Raw genomic sequence first — 21384 nt, forward strand, 5'->3', positions numbered from 1 at the left:
CTAGCTGCAACAAAATCCAACACATACACTTTTACACTTCATTTTTAGTGCTTACCACACAAGCTGCCTGGACAGCCTCAGATACACTGCCTGCATTGGGTTCACACCAGAACACGTGACACTGGAAATGCTGGCTTCCAGTGTCCATAATGAAGGCAAATGAATGAACATCCCGTCCCACGCCCATGAAGGACAGAAAACGGACACGACACTCCACCAGTACCTCCTCTTCCTCCTCCTGCGCAGCCATGAAAGAGGACAGTTAGACTTTGCTCTCTGCCTGACAAGTACATTCACAACAAATATTCCCTTGCCTTTTCTTTGATGACTGCCAACGTGGTATCAGCGATGCTCAGTATAACAGGAGTCCAGTCCTCTTTGCCTGTAGAGGACACGAGGCTGTCTATGGCGCCATTTATGATGTCCATACCTGGTGACATAACGCAGGAGAGTCTCAGCAGTTTAGGATCTAAGAATCTACTACACGAGGTCTTCCAGTGGGTGTTTGAGTTTACCTATAGGTCGAGACACAGACGTCATCCCCAGATAGTGCACATGAAACTTTTGCACCAACTCGGTCTTTGGCATGGGAAACTCTGCAGGGAGAAACACAAAAACACAAATTTTAACATTCTCACACACACACACACACACACACACACACACACACACACACACACACACACACACACACAGCCCCCAAGAGATTTAATCACGTGACAACATCTAAAGCAAATTTTCAAAAGAGTAGTCCACACATGATAATTGGCTTAAAGTGCAGAAATAAACAAACACTGCTGAATATTTTAATATACTGGGGCACTGTTCACATGATTAGAGCACAAAAAACACAGAAGCATGTAAGCTTAAGCGAGCTGGAGTGGTTTCCCTATGAAAACACAGCTTTGCCTGCTTATATGATCGCCTTTAGGCAGAAAATAGTGTCGTACGCAATGTTGTTGTATCACCTGCATCTCAGTTGGCACAAATGTTTGCATCATCTATCTAATAATGTGTGTAATTAGCTTTAAAAGTTATGGAAAACTCTTTGACTGTCAGTACGGGGTTTAAATTTGTACACACAGAGGCTTTAATGTGCAGTACTGTACAAAAGCCTTGAGACATCCCTCATTCCTTTATATTTTGCCAGGAAAAAGGAAAATATTTGAAAACATACATGAAAATACAGTTTAACAGGCAAAAACAGACTCTGTACAATACTAACTGGCTTAACAGTCAATATTTGGTAAGAACACCTTTATATTTCTACACAGTCTGAATTCTCTTAGGGAAGATTCCTTCTAATTTCTGTAAGTAGTCTTCAGAAGTAGTTATCCAGGCTTTTTAAAGGACATTCAAAGCTCTTCTTAGGATTTTGGCTGCCTTTTGTTCTGTTCTCTATCAAGGTGCTCCCACACTGATGATCTGGGGAAGCAACTCCATGACTGATAATGCTGCATTGTGTGTTTTCCAGTTATGCCTTTACTGCAATGATAGTGTGCTTTTATCATTATCGTGCTAAAAAATTATGCCATTGTTAAAGACTTTCCACATAGTATTGCCTGATCAATAATCTGACGATACTACTCGTACGTTCAGAATTGCATCAGATCTCCAAGAGGAGCTCCAACAATAATGGATAAAATAGCCTGCATTGTGTTTTACACAGTCCTGTGTCATGTCTTTGCTAGATATTTCGCTTAATGAGATGATTTTCACGTACACGTCACTTCTTTTTTTGTTCTCCACTTGTCCAGTTTCTTAATTATTAATGATTAAGGAGATTCTGCACATCATGCAAAGATATGCAAAGTTTTCAGCTAATAGCTCTTTGGGAATCATGTTGGTGCAAACGTACTATTTTATGCCTGTCAAACCATATTATTTTTGGCATTTTTCACAGATTCAACTCAAGAAATGGGAAGAAATGATGTGTGAATTTAATTTGCTTCTCACATAAAAATTCTTGCATAATCAGGCCCCATCTTCTCTTAAAGACCTCATCAGCATATCACCCCAATAGAGCACTTCACTCTCAGCCTGCAGGCTTACTCGTGGTTCCTAGAGTATTTAAATGTAGAATGGGAGGCAGACCCTTCAGCTTTCATGCCCCTCTTCTGTAGAACCAACTCCCAGTTTGGATTCAGGAGACAGACACACTGAATCCTCCCTTAGTTATGCCGCAATAGGTCTAGGCTGTTGGGTCTTCCACTGAGTGTTTTTCTTCTTCATTCCCCTTTTTTCACTTATTGCATGTTTATTCACCACTCTGAATTTATTCATCAATTATTATTAATCTCTAGCTCTCTTCCACAGTATGTATTTGGTCCTGTCTTCCTCCCCTCACCCTCAATAGCTTGCAACAGAAGGCTGCTCTTCCATGAGCCTAGTTCTGCTGGAAGTTTCTTCCTGTTAAAAGCGAGTTCATCTTTCCCACTGTCACCACGTGCTAGCTAGTTCGTAAGTGGTTGTCTGATTACTTGGGTTTTCGCTCTATTATTTTAGGGTATTTAAAATACAATATAAAGTGGTCTCCTTGAGGCGTTGTTGCGCTATATACATAACACTGAATTAATAATAATAATAATGGATTGCATTTATATAGCGCTTTTTTTGGGACCCCTCAAAGCGCTTTACAATACCACTATTCATTCACTCTCACATTCACACACTGGTGGAGGCAGCTACAGTTGTAGCCACAGCTGCCCTGGGACAGACTGACAGAGGCGAGGCTGCCATATCGCGCCATCGGCCCCTCTGGCCATCACCAGTAGGCGGTAGGTGAAGTGTCTCGCCCAAGGACACAACGACCGAGACTGTCTGAGCCGGGGCTTGAACCGGCAACCTTCCGATTACAAGACAAACACCCAACTCTTGAGCCACGATCGCCCTGAAATAGGAACTAGGGCTGCTCAATTAATCGAATTTTAATCACGATTACGATCTGGGCTTTCAACGATCATTAAAAATGACTGAGCCGATTATTGGCCCCTCCCTCATTTATCCGCGACACCTTAAAGGCCGGTCCGTGAAAATATTGTCGGGCATAAACCGTCCGTGGCGCAAAAAAGGTTGGAGACCGCTGATTAAGAGGACCCGAGGGAAGCTCGGAAAGCTAAGCAGAAGTTATTTGGAGAGGAGAGTGACTGCCGTTGGTTGAAAAGAGAGGTAAAAAAAACTTCAGTGGTGTTGCACACTATTTTATATTATTTTTTAAAGTCATTGTTAACCCTTTAGATCCGGTCAGAGCAGCACGCTCCGTTTTGCATAACTATTTTTAAATCCCTGTAGAACCTGGACCATGTAAGCTAGCGCAATAATTTGTTTTGCATATGAAACCGGAGGAGTTGTACTTACATCTGATGCCATCAGCTTGTCCTCGGTCACGGTTTCCTTCCACATAAAGCTTTGCAAAAATTGCATAAAAAGCGCTTGCAGGAACAAAAACATAATATTCCAGAAACACGCTTTGCCGATCCGATCAGCTGTTCGTAACACTTCCCACAGTTAAACAGACGTCAGCGCGAACTGTCACATGTCCGCCATTTCCTGCCCGAAACCGGAAGTGACGTCATTTTCGCGGAAATTGTAGTTTTTTTTACTTGTAGGCCTTAAAAGCCTATACTGGTCATGTTTGACTTTTCTGAATAGTTTCTGGGATGCTTAGAACTCGAATTGCACTGCTGGAAATAGTTTATTTTGATGCTGTTTTCTTTGCAAATTTGCATCATAGGATTGTTTTTTCGTTTTTCCTGCAGTATATAAAAATTGGTGTATCTCCAAAATAAAACTATGAAGACACTCAAAATAAATTTCCTGTTGTTGTAAACTATTTTTTGCAACTTTTTTGTATTTAAAGTTTTGAAGGATAAGCCTCTTAAATTTCTCCAAGTAGAAATATATGCAAAAAAAACAAAAATGATTTTCAATTTTTTTTTGTAGTTTATTGTACTTTTTTGCAATTAATGTAGTTACTATGGACTTAATGCATACATATTATTAAAATATGGGCTATAATAGTTGTATAGCAACTTGAAATGCTCCCACAAATGGCACTACAACATGTAAAAATATAATATAAGCTCTGGCGGACTTGGTTCTATGGTAGGTCTTAAAGGGTTAAATAAATATCGTCAAATAATCGAGATCTCAATTTCAGTGAAAATAATCGTGATTATCATTTTTGCCATAATCGAGCAGCCCTAATATTAGGAACTTTTGTGACAGGCTGCTAGAAACAAAGTGCCTAAAGATATCATTTAAAATTGGTTCTTTATATGTAGAAGCAACACTGGTTCACCCATGGAGTTTGTTGTATTTTATGTTTATAGTTTATACTTGAATGATTCAATAAACAAAAACATTCCTCTGAAAATGAGGGAAAAAGCAGTCAATGTTCAAAGAAAACCTTCACAAAAACCTGGAGATCTACTGCTGCTTTAAAAAAACTACAAAAAAGCCACTACTGGCTACTTCGAAGCAACATAAAGAAATGAGTGCTGACTCTGACCTTTTGCACAGTATAGTAACAATAAAAAAAATAGTGTTTTAATGGCCTTTGGTTACATGTGACCACACTAAGCCAAATCGATGTGTTCAGAGTTGAGCGCTCTTGCACCTGAAGCCAAAGCCAACAGTGACATCATGGACACAAGCAACTTAATTGCAATAGGAATCAGATAACATGGGAAGGTAGTAATTCAGAAATCTGAGCATATAGATTTACATGCGCTTACGTTGTCTCACCTTTTCAGGGCGCTAAAGCTTTCCGAACTGTACTTACACGAACAATGAATTGTGAAAGAGTTTTCTTACATTAATTCTGTTTTAAAGCAGAGCTCAGACAGGCCTGATCCGATGACAACACCGATGCGATTATCCTAGTGCTGGTGCTCATCCCAAATCATTTGGTGCTAATCTCCTCAATTGTGTCCCAACACAGGATTATGCGCTAACAGCTACCCAAAAAAGAGATCTAATCCAGGCGAAAACTGTTCCACACACAGAAGGAAAAATAAAAACCCAGCCAAGTTTTCAAGCTAACAGGCCGTTCTATCCATTTCAAGGGCAACACCTTACACTGTACCAACATTTTTAATGAAAAGTGTATGAGTTCAATCTATGAGTTCACGCAAGTTACAGCTACAAAAGATGTGAGGGATCCTCCACCATGAAGTTCTTTGATCCTGGGTTTGGGATGGGAGCTGTGGAGTACCAGGCCTCGCCTCAAAGAAACACTAATTGGGTTTTAATGAGGTCGACTGCCTCTGCGAGTGAAGAGCCGATATAGTTCTTTTATATTCTGATGTCAGAGCATCCCCCCCAACCATCATGCTCAGCAGATACGCATGGCAGCTGAAGTTATAGCAAAGGATGAATTGTGTCGTGGCTTTTTCTGCTGTCTTCCTATAATTATTTGGGACTAAAAGGAACAAGCAGTGGGAATTAGTGAAATGGAAAACAGTGAATAGAATTATTGTGAGGATAAAGCTCTGTTGAGTGAGGAGTTTATGGCGAGGAGTTATTCTGGTGTCAGCGTTATGTGAATGTAAGTGAACCTAACACTGCTGTCTTTTCTTTTAACAAATGTTCACAGCTGATTCTCAGGCAGTGAGGCCATTTTTTAAGAAGCATATACGTGGTTTCAGATTTGGATAAATGCTATAAGAGAAATGATAAGCTTACAATTCCAAATGCACATAAATCTCCTTAGAGAGTTACATGAAGTTACTTTTTTTTCTCTCTTCTAAGGATAAAAAAATCCTTATCATGTAATGCTTATGTTGAAGTTCTTGGCATTATGGTTATAGTTACCCTAATTCTTTTTTCTAATGTCCTCTGAAGTGATAAACACATGACTGTGCATGCATGTACCTTGCATGGGTACGTCGGAGCCGTTCTGGGAGGAGCTGCCAGCTGCAGCCTTGGCACTTTTCCTCTCAGCCATGATCTAACGAGGAGAGAAAAATTGAAGAGTGTTTGGGTGAAAACAGGGTGAGAGGAACAGAGTGCAAAGGAAAAAAGAGGAATTTGAAAAAAGGGAACACAAGAGGACTGCAAAAAAAAAAAAATGGAGGAAAGTGATGAAAAAGGTTTGGTTTTAAAACAGGGACAGGAGTGATAAATATTAATAAGACTAGATCATCTGACAAATCTATTTTTATCAAAGATTTACAGCTAAAACACACCAGTAACAGACTGGGTATTAGTTAGTACTAGCAGTAAATAAGTGTTTCTACTAAAGACTGTATAATAAAGATAGTTGTAACCATCATGTTTTTGCCGATCAGTTTGTGAAGACTTGTTAACATCAAAAGCAAAGGGATGATCTCAATGGAAAAAGATAAGAAGCATTTCTTACTCATATTGTAGCTAACAGTCAATCAGAAGGTAACCACTCCCTAAATCATATTTATTTTTTATTCTAAATGTGATCATAAACCATAAAATGAACATCATGCTGTGACAAATAAATTTGAAACCACCAGCTGAGACCACAAATTAAATGAGAATAGTTTCACTAAGCTCATAAAGCAAGTAAAACTTTGACTATTTGAAAGATTTTAAAAATGCATTAGCTTCACCTTTGCAACGTCCTTCTTTTATATACAGTCTGTGCTGACAATGCACTCCTTAAAAACAGGCTACAAATAAGCAGTTTCATGTCCTTCAAAAGGTAAAAAAAAATCTCATAAAACAATGAAGCAGCCAAATTTTTTAGCAAAAGGAGTAAGAATGCTATTTGCAAAGGACTATTTTCAGCCTTATAGTTGGTGCACTATTCTGAATATTTAGGTAAGCCAGGGTGTGTGGGACTGAATCCAAGTAGACTGCAGTGCTCATTTGATTGCAATGAAAGATGTCACTTCAAATAACAGTGCAGCATATTGATTTTGGAAAAAAAAAAAAGTTAAAACATAATGGAGAAATCAGTATTTTACATCAGTTATATGTAGCAGCTGTTTTGGTCTTCTCAGTGACATCACCTGTTACTTCTTTCCCAATTATACTTCAGTTCTGCACTTAAAGAATGGTCTTTTCTCTCTATTTTCTTGCTTTCTCTTGTGCTGCAGTGGACACACTCTTTAAAGAGTGTTGAATATTTTGCATGGTCCCTGCACTCGAGCTGCTGCACTCTTTTCCTGCTACAGATACTTGATTAATTGGAGGTGTCATTAATCAAAGTCTGTGGTGAGTCTGCAACTCTGCTCACAGGGGAACATGCAAGAAGGCACACTCACTCCCACCCACCCTCACACACACACACCCACACACAAAGGAGGGCCATTCAGCGTGCTGCGCAGCTGCAAGGCTCAGGTCACCAAGTTTTTCCCCTGCAGTAAAGAGAAAACTACCACTGTGTTTAAAATAGGTGGCGTAAAGGTGTGAAGAGTCATGGTCACATCCAGATGCACTGATGCACACTCTTCCTTCGGTTTGGGGTTCGAGATAAGAAGAAATTAAATCTTCTCTCTAAATGGGTCGATGTGCCTCAAAGGGAGTAGATCTGTTGTTCCGGGTACAGTCATTCTTCACAAGGTCAGCGCTGGCCTGAGGACACACTGATTTCTCTTTGTACATAAAGCATTATGAGTCAGTGTGTGTGTCAGTGTGAAATCTAAAGTCTCTAAACAAGTGAACTATGTCACTGACTAGGAAAAGTGCTGTGTTAGTGTTGAAAATAGTATTTGCTCTTTATGCATTACACTGCAGTACACATTGCAAGATAACACACAACTCTCCAACCATACACTCCCTTGTGGATGAGCACACGGACACCTTTGGACATCACAGATGCGCAGTTGTTCTTATTATACTTCTTTCTAGTTGGCTTGGGACACACTTGCACGTGGTGCCCTGTTAGTGAAACAGCTATGCTGGCAGCTGAAAGGTATGCGGACGTCCATGAGGAGTCACTTATTTACCCTCCGAGCTAAAAGTATGATATAAAAAGAGAATTTAGAGCTCTATAAAGTTTCAGAACTGTATTCTGTGATGATGGATGTTTATGTAGTTATGACTATGACAGTTATCAGCAGGTTGTTCTTTTTTAATATTTATTTTTTGGCCTTTTTACTTTGTTTTACTGACATAGTGACAAGCAGCAAGCAAGCAGGTCAAACCTTGGCCACTGTGGTTGCATGCAGCGCACGTTCTAGAGGATGAGTTACGTTTCTGCGTTTGTACATGTAAACATTAGCATCCATGGAGTAGGCTAAGAGCAGAACTTATGTTGGGTTTTGATTAGGAATAGCTGAGGTATTTATCACTCTTTTATGGACCAAAATGTCCATAAAAAAATGTCCATTCCCATCCCACACTTTAGGGACATATATTGAAAACTAGCACTGCACATACTCTGCAACTGCAATCTTATCATCTCGCTGTAAAGGCTTTCTGCTATCTCTCCTCACAGCCCTACTTCTCGGGAAGAGAAATCAGAAATCTTATCAGGGCACTGGAACACGCATGTGCGAATATCATCTAAGATACAGGGTTGTTATAATGATCCCCCCCCCCCTTTATAACATCTGAGCTGATTAAAACTTCCTAGCTTGTTTCAGAGCAGGAGATAAGGAGGCAGGAGAGGTTATGATACAAACCTTGGAACAGATTTCGTGGAGACTTGTGGCGATGGCTGCGGCAGGGGTATCACATCGGAACACGTGGCACTTCAGCACCCGTGTGTTTTTGTCTCTGGCCACATAGGCGAAATCCCTGAAGCACAGACAGAAGACACATGCAGATGTGACACTCAAAGTTTATCTCAAGGCACCCTAAAAGCAGTTGAACCAAACTCTTGTTAAAGGGACAGTATTTAAAAATCTTTTAAGCTTTTTTACAGATGCTCTCTAACATTTATGATTAGAAGACAAAGGACAACTTAAAAAAAAGTGGGACAAGATAATGAAATGAAAAAGGAAGGAGCATCCAGAAAATTGAGGCACATATCTTGAGGTGAGCAACAAAGCCATTAGGGAAAAGAAATAAGCCGTGGGATGCTGAATCACTGAATTAATTTCAATATGATTCAATCTTTTCGTTTATTTACATTTTTTCTGCAGTGATATTTCAGTCTAACGTGTCTTAATTCCAGATATTTGTATGCAGGAGAGTAAGGTTTTATCCACTTAGGTTTAATGCACTTAATAGCTCCTGCAAGATGGATTTTTATCAAATAGATGATATTTTTCTGCTCAAAGGCGCCTGGTATTATTCCTTGGAGATCCATGTTTGAAAATTGTTGAATATTGTGATCAAACACTCTTTAAGGGCTTCATACATCCCCCTGCAGCCACTTAGCTCAGGGACAATATGGATTCATGATCGCTAATTTGTATATTACTGTTCCTTTAGCCGTTTTTGTTTTGTTGTTTCTTGGGTTCAATTTTATCCTCATCTACAGTGTGAATATATTTGGATTACTTGCGACATCTAACACAGTGTTTCAACCAATTGTTTTCTCTCCTTTGTAACAACAGCTTTTTACTGAACTGGGTTTTACATCTTTTCCCTCTTCTGTGTTGTTAGGAGGTGATGCTTGTCCTTGGACCTGTCCAGCCCTCTCCCTGCACCTGTTTGCTTTATCTTCTGTTCAGCGATGTAAAAAGGGGCTAGAAAAGAGAACACGCACAAGAACTAAAATCCACAAATGACAGCAACATTATTATGCCCATTTTGCATCATGATGTATTTACCTCTTCTCTAAGAACTTCTTTTGGGGCTGTGTCTAATTAGCTGAGTCACAAACTGCAGCTTCATTATTTGCGTCATTTACATGTTGCCTCGAGCTGTGCAGGCATTCACGTTAGGACCAGTCTCTTCATAGCAAAAACTGTATATAAAAGATGGGCATGTATTATGGGGTCTGAAAAGTGAAGCTATTACAGGAAGTGTTTTAAATCTGCATTCTTTTGCAGATTACGACTCATTTTTCTTAATGTATTACCTCAGTAAACATGCTTTTGATGAATTTATGATGTCATTCAAGTCTAATTTAGTATAGTATAATATGATTTCTGTAAATTATTACTCAACTAAGTGTTAAATTGATGCTAAACCATTGCGGTGTGGCTACCTTGCGATTGACTAGTTGCTACCAAATGCACATGCAGTGTCCACAGCTTTGCTGGTCATATCCACACCCTGCTTATAATGTCTAACAACCAAGATGGTGACAAGCAAATAGCTTGCTGTGAATATGTCCATCTTTTATATACAGTCTATGGTTCATATTGAACTGAACTGGAGGTGGCAGTTGCCAATATTGGATAAAATGACAAACACTTGGGCTTATGCAAATATTTAGGCAGACGTGTGTGTGTGTGTGTGTGCGTGCGTGCGTGCGTGCGTGCGTGCGTGCGTGCGTGCGTGTCCTTGAAGAAACTTCATGGCAAGAGCTTCTCAGTGGTGTCACACTGCAGCGTAAAATGAGGAGTATGAGGGTGATATTGAGGGAGGAAACTCGGCTAAGAAAGAAACTTTATTCAGTGTGGGTGGCAGATGAAAACCAGCCACATGTGGGAAATGCTACATACACACATACGCGCACAGACAAGATGAAAGACACATCTCTTCCCCATTAACAGGTGAGACAAGCGGAGGAACAAAAGGTAGGAGGATGTGTTTCCAGCTAGAACAGAAACAAATGAGTAATCGGTGAATACAGAGTGAAGCCAAAACAGATGGCAGTGTCACCAGATGCACACACATACATTGAACACTTCAGAATAACCACAGGCACAAACAGAAATACGCCAAACACTGCCATTTATCACAGCAGGCTCTTTGTGTTTATGAGTCCATTATCTGGCCCGTCTCTTCTGCTTAATTGTGTGCTCACACACTGTAAGTCGATAATGCTCTCTGATTGTGGCCACAAAGGAAAGTGCAATATGATGTGTGACTGAGTGTGTGTGTGTGTTTGGTGTCCAGTACACTTCATTCTGGGACATCTGAGCAGTGCGTCACCAAAGCAGCATGAGTGGCCTTGCTTCGCATACTACAAATGGTTCTTTTATGACTTCTGTATCCTCTCTCAGGGATCACAATGCTATAAAACAGCATGCAACTCTTAATAGGAAACAGCCCGTGGCCAGTCTGGCTCGCTGACGATTTGACACCAGTGATTTAGACTTTCAGTAGTCGGTCCTGCACTCTTGTAAAGAGCAACAGTGACTCTAGGCGAAGCAAAGCCACTGATTTGAAGCCTGAAGTGACAAATGTGATCGCACACAAGGGCGGGAGCCCTGACACAACGATTACAGAAAACAGCTGAAGAGCAAGATCGCACGTGAGCACGGCACAAAGAGCAGTTACCTTTCTCTGTGTCCCCGGAAGCAGAAGGAGGCAGAAGGAGGGCAAGAGGGGTTGTTGAAGAGATGGTGGTTGAAAATAGAAAGAAAGAAAATAAAGGTGATGGTTGTAAAGGAAACATAACATAAGGAATAAGAATAAATGTGTTAAAGGAAGAGTGTGGGACATAAAAAGACACATAAGAGTGGTGGGATGGGAAAGTTATATTATGGGAGAAGATGAAAACCAACAAAAAAGCAAAGTGAAAATGATGGTGAGGATAGGGAAGGCAAAGACACAACAGCAGCGTTAATACACAAAACATACAGAGTCAAAAACAGAGACAATGTTCTTTCGCTTCAGTCACCGCCTTCCCGTTAGGTGATGTATGTGTGTACTTTTCATTTCAGCGGATTAGCATTCTGCAACATTATATCGCAGGAAACCTTTCTTGTGGCTGCATACTTGCGTACCACACACACACACACACACACACACACACACACACACACACACACACACACACACACACACACACACACACACACACACACACACACACACACACAGGCGCGTGAACCCACCCTACCCCATTTCCCTCTACCTTTTCCTTCTCCCAGTGTCTTTCATTCAGCTCTTTGCTTCTGCTCTTTAATCTTGCTTTCACTTCCCTGAGCCGTCTCCATCTCTCACTCTTTCACTCACTTTTTCTTCCACACCAGGAGACATCCACCTCACAAAAAACCCCCAAAACAAAACATGCAACATAGAATGATTCACATCGAGAGCGTAACTCATCACAGCTGCACGCAATATAGGCTGTGATGCTCTACTATCAGAAACACTACAAAGAGGCACAGGCTGAATGAAGAACAGAGGGCTAATTCAAACATTGACTGCCTTCGATTCTTTGATGATCCACTTTGTAAGAAGCTGTGCGTGTGTGTTGGTGTAGACGTGTGTGTGTGTGTGTGTGTGTGTGTGTGTGTGTGTGTGTGTGTGTGTGTGTGTGTGTGGAGGGTAGAACAGCTGGTAGATTATTTCAAACAGGAATCCTATCTTCATTGTCAGAGCATCAGAACTGCTGCTGATCTCCAAACAGCCTTTATTCATGCAGACCTACTAACACACACACACACACACACACACACACACACACACACACACAAGTAGAGACACATGGAGACTAAATCAACACTTGTAGAAACTACCTAAAAGCTCTAACTCACCACATGTAAATGCATCTGCACACGTTTTAAAATGCATTGCTTTCTCATTGTGTTTGAATTTCATTCATGATTTTTTTCCTCACCCTGTTCCCATTATCTCGGATTCTACGGACTTCTGTTCCATTTCAAATTCAGGCTCCCTGCTTTATTCGCTGTCTGTCACTTTGGAATTGCATTTCAGAGTCAGAAATTCTGAATGGCCCAAAAGTGACTGCTCTCCATTTACTTCAAAAATGAAAGCCTGTTGTTCTCGCGCCAGAACTAATTCATGTGTCAGTCTCAACTAGTTACAAGTGTTTTATTACTGATGAAAAAACTACATGAAAAGCCAAATAGAGTCTCACATTAACAAAACCTACAGTACTGTCACGATCACACCACATATATTTAGACTTTTACAGCCAGTCTGAGGATAACTTGGCTACATTTTTCTTCCTGCGGTGTCATTTCATTAACACTCAGCTGCATTTTTAACAGTTGCATGTGTTGTTTTTTAAAGAGGAAAAGATGACATTTTCTGATGTAACTTAAGTGTTTCGGGTGTCTCAGTTCTACAGTCACTCATTGAAAATGTCAGTAAAGCCACTGACCCACAGTGGGTGTTTTTGAGTTTGGCAGGTGACTTTTGGTAACCTTTGTAAGCTGTAATCACAGCACTAGTTTTAAATTACACATCTGTTAAACTGTATGACAAACAGAGACAACTAACATGTGAACTTGGCTTTCCTCCAACACTGTGCGAGTTTCTAAAGCTAGTTTAAGTGAGCCAGAAGCAGATGCAACTGACTTTAACTGGAACCCAGTCCCCGGAATTACCACCTCCAAGTCTAAGGACATGGTTCTCAGCTGTTAAATCATGAGTTCTGCCTTAAATTTTAATCACAAGTTAGGAATATGCAGTTCACTATTTAATGAGGATGTTTAACTTGTCAGTAGTGGTGAAGACAGAGTTGGGCGAGGCCAAAATATCTGGGTAGTGACCAAAAAAATAATAAGATTGTGGATTCAAGCAGCAGAAATGAGTTTCCTCCAAAGGGCTTCTTGGTTCGAAGCTCAGTCATTTGGTAGGAACTTAACAACTACTCCACATCGAAAGCTCAGGTGTTTCAAACATGTCGAACTTAGAGGAGACCCCAGGATAGAACTAGGACATACAGGGGGTTTGGGCATGATTAGACTTTTGGCCCTGCAACCCAGATGCAGGTAAGTGCTAAAAGATGACTCAATCTATCCATTTATCTTGTAAAAAGGAAAAGGATGAGGATTGTTGCTTTTAACTGAATGACACACAGATTTCATAGACGTCGGAGGGCATTTTAGAGGGAAAAGTTAAGGAAGAGGATAGAGAGGTAAGATCTCAAGAGAGGAGAGTTATTGGCCAGAAAGTCAAAATGAAAGTGGGAGTGGAGAAGAGAGGAATGGATATAGGGCTGGATGGTGAAGGAGGAGGTGGAAAGGGGAAAAAAATAGGTAAAAAAGAGGTACGAGATGAAAGGTGTGAAAGCACCAAAGCAGAAAGATGAGTTAAAGCAAGCCTCCCACCACTCGTGCGTTCTTTTTTTCTCTCTCTCTGTGCCGCACACACCTCCAGAGCTCAGTAAAGGATGACTGACTCACTACTACCAATCGCTCTTTGATCCTGATGGCTGCGAGGCAGCCTCGGCTGAAGACAATGTGTAAGACTCCGAGAATAAATGAGGTCACGGCTGCAGATGTGCGCTGAACTGGGTTTGAGAACGTCACAAAGAACTGTCAGTGTCTGCAGAGATGACAACTGTCACCTCCATCATGGTTCTAAGAGCACGATGTGTAGTACTAGTCTACAGCCGAAGGAGAATCCCATCCTGGCATGCCTAAACATGGCTTAGGTTTGTCATATTAATACTGGGATCATATCTCCATTTTATAAGATTCTGATTAAAAATGTAAGGGGAAAAAAGTTGGATCAAAAATGTATAATCCACAACAGTCTAGATCTAGTTCCAGAGGGTGGATGTACAACTCGTGTCTTAGGATACATTTATAATGGGTAAAGAATTTGCAGTCAATATGGTTATTAATTGGAAGTGTAAAAGCCATACATGTCATTAACCATATTTATTTATTTATGCTAATGAGTACATTTAATGTGACTTTGCAAAGTTTGTGGTTTTGTACACATACACACACACAAGTGAGGAGTAAGGATGGCGCAACAGGACACAGGAAGCAAGAGAAAGATTTCAAATAGAAATGTGCACATCCACAGTCTTTGTTATCTACACACACACACACATACAGTAAATCAAGTATTGAAGGTAAATTAGCAATAACTTCTTTCAAAAGTGGGGCTGGGAGAATAATTTCTTTAGATTTTTCGTCAAACAGCAATCAAAATGCTCGATAATTTTGCTGACAGCAGGATATTATTTAAATTTAAGTAGTTTTGAAAACTTTACAGTAAGCAGCTTCACAATGCATCTTCGGTTGCAGGAATGGTGTAATAAAGCTAAACTGTCCCAATACTGGTGCAGTAAAAGAGGCTGTTTAAGAGGCAGTCAAAACAGCACACATGTAACTAGTCCCCGACCAGCTCTGCAGCTCTTTCTTCTGCTCTGTAGCTTCCAGTATCGCTCAGTAGAGACTCATGTCTCCTCCAAACCATCTGTCACACACACACACACACACACACACACGCACACACACACACACACGCACACACACACACTAACCCTAACGCACAGAGCACCGTGGCATCACACAGACTTCAATTATCAAACGGCTTTGCAGAGTGTCTGCATACTGCTGGCCGCTATGCTAATGCACTTACATATGCTAATTGCAAAGCCAAATGCTGATTTGAAACGTCTGGGCGCTCCTGTCAGCAAAAAAGTCCACCGAGAGCCAAGGTCCACACCGAGGACCAGGTGTGTGCGTCGTATGCATGTGTTGTGTTACTCTTCCTATTGACTGCAACAGAAAAACTTCCTTTTATTATTGATACTGTTGTGACGTTGGCTGGAGTCCAAAGCAGACGTGGATCTGATCCATTTTCAGCCCCGAACTGTGACAGATGTGCGACACTGAAACAACAGCTAGAAAGCGATTTAGAGGATTGCCCTTTCATCATGCTGCAAAGAGAATAACAAAAGAGCTGTCAGGTATATTGATATTTGGAAACAGTTTCCTTCCAATTATTCTACTTTTTTTGAACTGTTGAGTGAGTCTCTTTGTTTGCTAGCTTACTTGAAAATCTGATGCAAGATAAAATCATCCACAGTAAGGAAATGCACAATTAAACCTGACTAATTTTATCAGTGCAAATTCTTGACTTCCATAAAAAAATTGATGTTAATACTGGAAGACAAATTTAGAGATAACAGTTCTGTTTACTGGTCTACAAATGCTTTCATAGCCATTCTAAGCTGCTTACAGACAATTATAATCTGCACATGTTAGTCAAAACTCAGTTAACTTTCCAGCACAAAAGCTGTTTTGTTTTTTTTGTTTTTTTAAATTGGACCCCTGAGTGTCGATAATTGTGTTTGCAAAAAACAGCAAATGTGGCTCATCACGGCAGTAAATTGTAGTTTATTGTAATGGAATGCAGAATATGGTGATAAAAAAGGGCATAAAAATCAAAGATAAAAACCAGATACATGAGGCACAAAGTGCACACTTTACAAAGCCATTAATAGGACTGTACTGAGCTGCTGACAGTAATTAGCTTAGTTTTATTGCAGTATTGATGCTGTGTTGTGGTGCGCAGTCAGGTATTTACTGCACCGACTTATCAACAGAACATCAGCATTGGCTGATATTCGCCTTGTTGACTGCCATTTACTGATGGCAGAGGCTGCCGTTTATTTGTTGTGTGTCATCAGTTTTGTAGTCCTCGTGTCCGTCCGGTGTTTTAAATAGTCACAGTCACGTAAAAAGGGAAGTACATCCTCTTTTGATTCTAAGATTTTATGCGTCTGGGTGAACAATGATAAATGACATATTATAGTATACCGTTACTGCGCGCATAGAAACTAACAGGGTGAATCAAATACCTCTGATTAACTGATCGTAAGGAGGTCTGAGCACCTTTATAAAAGCAGATGTTTTGGAAGTTTGTTGTGTTGGTTAATAAAATGCCAAGAAACAGAGAAATCAGCAGCGATCTTAGAGAAACTGTTGCCGCCCATCAGTCTGGGCAGGGTTATAAGGACTTTTCTGAACAATTTAACTGTAGATTTTCCATAATTCTACAGTAAAAAAGAATTTTCACAAGTGGAAAACATTCAAGACAGCTGCCAAACTTCCCAGGAGTGGGCATCCCCGGAAACACACCCCGAGGTCATGCTCAGACTGTACAGGCCTCAGGTAGCATGTTAAATGTTAAAATTCATGATGGTACAACTGAACAGGTATCGGTTGTGTGGAATTGTAAACAAATATCAACACAGTGTTTTAAGTTATGTGTTCGTCTGAGGTGGAACCATATTTTAAACCTAGTATAAAATCCAGATAAATCTAGATAAATTATTATTATGTCTTGATACATAAAATCTTAGAATTTCTTTTTCACATGATACAATTTATGAGTCGATAAATTAGTTGTGATCAGGATTTGTTTGTTTCACCGCACAAAATGAGAAAAATGGGAAAATCCAGTTGTAGAAAACATGCATCTCCAGTATTTTTAGTTGTGTATAGATTAGTAAAAAAAAAAATCAATCATTGCCCATTTACACCTTTGATAATTAGTTGATATAATTTTGCATAATGACTTGGATGAAGTGGCCCATTAGATATTTTATTTAGAAATATGTGGTTAATAGCAGCAGTTTTTAACAGAAAACTTTGTGCTGAAATATAGAGGAAAATAACATTTATAACGCTCGATCTTATAAGTGTTAAAGCTCCCAGTACATTTTTTGTTACTACTTGTGTACTTTTCCTTTGTCATTCTTTTTCTTTATGTTGGATTTCGCTGCACTTTCCGCCTTCTCTTACCTACAGAATCATATCTTTCAGTTCTTTGGAGAAGACATAACTGTGATTTAGGACAATGTAACTAAAGTTGACTTGCTAACATGTAGCTACCTCATATATGTTGTTGGCATATGCTTTTGCATATAAACTGAAATATCTGAGGTGATGAGCAAACACTGATATACATGTAGCATCGGTCTCCTTATTCCAGAAAACGTGGAACTGCTCCTTCTAATAGCAGGCATCAAAGTGATAAAAAATACAAAAGAGAGTCCATGTTTTGAGCTAATTTGGAACTAAGTGAAAGCAGCATCACTTAAACCTCTTCCACAGTTGCACTCCGACACTTAAACCTGTGTGCGACAGCTGAACAGGGTAAACCCCTCTGCGACCTGGTGAATTAGTCATGACCCACAGCCATTAGAGCCTAATGTAAAATGTCTGCACGTAATTACCATCCTACACCGTAAACTTGTTTACAGCACCAAGATGAGAAGCAAAACGAGCACCCGGGGCTTGAGTCCCCCCCCTCCAACCTCCTCTGCATCAGAGGTACCACATGACACATACTCCTTGTTTCTCTAGGCACACATATACACACTCACAGGCAGAGAGACAAGAACACACTATCACCAATATTGCCAGAGGCGGCAAAGAACTGGGACAAAATCAAGTCGAAATAAAAATAAAACTCTTGTCTACGGTGTATTAAGCAGCGAACGCGGCGCGCGACGCTGCCTGTGCGAATTGAGCAGCCAGTTGATGTTGTTTACAGCAGCAGCTACGCCTGCATTTGATTCATCCTCAAGCAATCTGAACACATGTAAAACATTTTACAAATGCACAAATGACAATCTGAATGGTTATTAATATTTTACGCGCAGAACGCCAACTTCACAGATCTTCAGACGGCTTTCTGCGCATACAAACGCCTCAAAATATTTGAGCATCTTCTGCCTTGGCGGATAAATATGTGCACGCTCACACATATCCAAAAAAGCTGCGTTTAAATTGGGTCATATAGAGTGGATTACAGAGGGGTGTAATTTCTAGGAAGACTTTTTTTTCATCTAAATAATAAACATTTTCTCCCCCCTTGATTACAGCTCAGACATTTCCCCCCTGTATACACTCTATACGGCACTATATACAGCATGGTTTTAAATGACTGAGCACAAGGATAACTCAAAATACATTTGAGGCCAATTTCTCTTCACAAAAATAAAAAAAAAATGTTATACTGAGAGGAAGGAAAACACGCAACCCCAGTTTATTTTGATGCAGCTTTGTGACCCAAATCCGAGCATTCGTTGAGGCAGAGAGGCAAACGAGGGAGGGAAGGAGGGGCAACATGCAGAGGGAGCACACACAGTACCCATGTGTCAACACCCGTCATTTTTCATTACATATTTAAGAGTAGAGTTAGGTGGGTGGGTGAGACAGACAGACAGACAGAGAGAGAGAGGGGAACAAGAGATGAGTGGGGGGAGGAAAAAAGAGGGATGCTGGGTGGACGAGAGAGCAGGGGAAAGATGATGTCCTGCTGTTCTCTCTGCTCTTGATCATTTATACATCACAATTCACTGGTGTGTGCAACTATGTGAGCGCGTGCGTGTGTTTTCGTACATGAGCGCAATATTCTCGACAAAGCTTCAGTGAGATGTCACATCAGTGAGACGCCCCTCTTCATGTACCCTACCAACATGTGTCACAAAGTGTGGGAGAGAGCGCAGGGATTCGGTGACTAGTGGAGTGGAGTTACTGTGCCGTTTGGATCATTTGCATGTAACCTAATTAGCTGCATGTGCCATAAATCACTACATTTCCTGCACATGCGATATAGTAAACTGGAGTACACTGGATTTGCTGAATTCCTCAATGGAGCAAACACAATGCAGATAGTTGTTTTAAAGATACAGGATGCTGTGTTCAGCTTTAAAGAAATGTTGCTGCTGTTGAATTTTTCAAGTGGATTTTTTTTTTTTTTAAAGAACGGATCATCACTATTTCATTCCCATCTTTTTTAGCTGCAGGCAGAAATATCTGAGACCTAGCTCTTTAAATCATTGGTTCTCAAACTGTGGCATGGGCCCCACTGGTGGGGCATAGAGCCACTGCAGGTGGGGCAGGCAAAACCAGCGAAAAAATACAGAGTGGTAGTTCTTCTTGTTCTTCTTCTTCTGTTGGCTGTTCCCTTTAGGGGTCGCCACAGTGGATCATCTGCCTCCATCTCACCCTACCCCTCGCATCCTCCTCTGTTACATCAGCCCTCTGTGCGTTCTTTTTCACTACATCCATCAATCTTCTCTGTGGTCTTCCTCGTTTCCTCCTGCCTGCCAGCTCCATATTTAGGTTTGGCCAACCTAAGCTGTCCATCTGATAAATTGAATTACTAATCCATGTCCATTCTGGTCACTCCCAATAAACACTTTAACACCTCCAGCTCCACCTCCTGCCTTTTTTTGTGCCATCGTCTCCAAACCATACATTATAGCAGGTCTCGCTTTCTCTTTCCCTTTTACTGCTATCCTTCTGTCACAAGTCACCCGTTACACTCATCTCCGCCCACTCCACTCTGTCTACACTTTTCTCTACCTCTCTTGTGTACTGTCCATTGCGTTGGGTAGCTGTCAGCCTGTCCATCACCACTGCAAACAACAAGAAGCTCAGTAGGGAGAATGATCGATATTCTCTCCCTAGGAAAAACAAAAAATCACCTGGATGCTTTTATCAATAGCAGTTGTGATGTTAGACACTACTAATGCTATATTTGTTGTAATTTAACTAAAAGGCCTAATAGAAGATATAATTGAAATGATTAGAAAGTCCATCTGAAATAGTTTCATATAATATTAAAGTTTGTTTGATTTTTTGGGTATGCATTATTGGTAGACATCTGAAGATGTCACTGTGAGCATAAAGAACACTTTCCAGCGTTTTACTGGCACTTTGTAGATAAAAAAGATGCATTTTAGAAAATAATAATCATTTTTCATTCATAATGAAAAGAATCGTTAATTACATACCCACTGAATTATTTGAGCTGTACAATTAAATGCTGTTAGATTTTCAGAGCAATTAAAACTATACTTGATTAGGGTTCCTTTATAGTTGGCTTGTAAAAGTCCACACAAGCAACAAGGGAAACAGACTCTGAGCTTTCAGAGCCGACCAATTATCCATTTAATGTTCAGCTTAGTGCTGTTATCAAATCAAGTGGACCACGAACATGTTTACCAATTAGAGGTTTTAAATCATTTCTTTGAGTTTTTGTGAGTAGAGGGAGCTGAGGTAATATTTCTAAGAAACATTAAATGTGTAAACTTTGAAAATAAATGACAGGAGGTTAATTTACCACCTGATATAGTCATCATAGTAGACATGTCTGCTGCAGGCCGGCTGAAAACGTAATCAAAAGCTCAAACAAAACAGTGTTAAAGTATTCAAATATATTCAGCTTAAACAGTCTCTGTAGTCTGAATAAATGGAAGAGCTACAGGCAGACACTGACTGCACAAGGGTCCCGCTGCGTTCAGCCTTGTATGATCAGCTAACATCAGCTCACATCTGTGCCCACCATGGCTAGGACCAGGGAGAGTTTTATCTGTGAGGAGATTTATTGGCTGGCGGGGCCAGGGAGGGAATCTATAGGGGGAACGGGAGGAGTAATCTGTCAGGAAGACAAGGATTACAGCAGGTGTGCCTAACAATGCTAATGTAAGACAGAGAGTGAAAAAGCAAACTGAGAGAGAAAGAAGGAAGCTTTTTTTGCAAAGCTTATTGTTTGTAATTCTCTGTCTGTGTGAATGCATGTGTGTGTCTGTGTGTGTGTGTGAGACATTGGACTGTGGGTTGGAGAGAGATGAGGGGACACAACATCATAATGACCCTTTGCAGAATG

At 40.4% G+C, this 21384-nt stretch overlaps 1 protein-coding gene across 1 annotated transcript in view; it reads right to left on the bottom strand.

The window, feature by feature from the left end:
- Positions 1–21384, bottom strand: part of apbb2a (amyloid beta (A4) precursor protein-binding, family B, member 2a) — a 38582-nt gene that overhangs the window by 2127 nt on the left and 15071 nt on the right. The window contains exons 9-13 of the mRNA XM_085424434.1: positions 8604–8718; positions 5875–5950; positions 516–596; positions 315–430; positions 56–238 (exon numbers count right to left, since the gene is read on the bottom strand). Of these exons, the coding sequence (XP_085280560.1) occupies positions 56–238; positions 315–430; positions 516–596; positions 5875–5950; positions 8604–8718 (571 nt within the window). The remainder of the gene's footprint in view (positions 1–55; positions 239–314; positions 431–515; positions 597–5874; positions 5951–8603; positions 8719–21384) is intronic.

The sequence above is a fragment of the Rhamphochromis longiceps genome, linkage group LG2, assembly GCF_057381845.1.
Source record: "Rhamphochromis longiceps isolate RC_006_pf linkage group LG2, R_longiceps_female_GT1.1, whole genome shotgun sequence".
NCBI classification, from domain to species: domain Eukaryota; kingdom Metazoa; phylum Chordata; class Actinopteri; order Cichliformes; family Cichlidae; genus Rhamphochromis; species Rhamphochromis longiceps.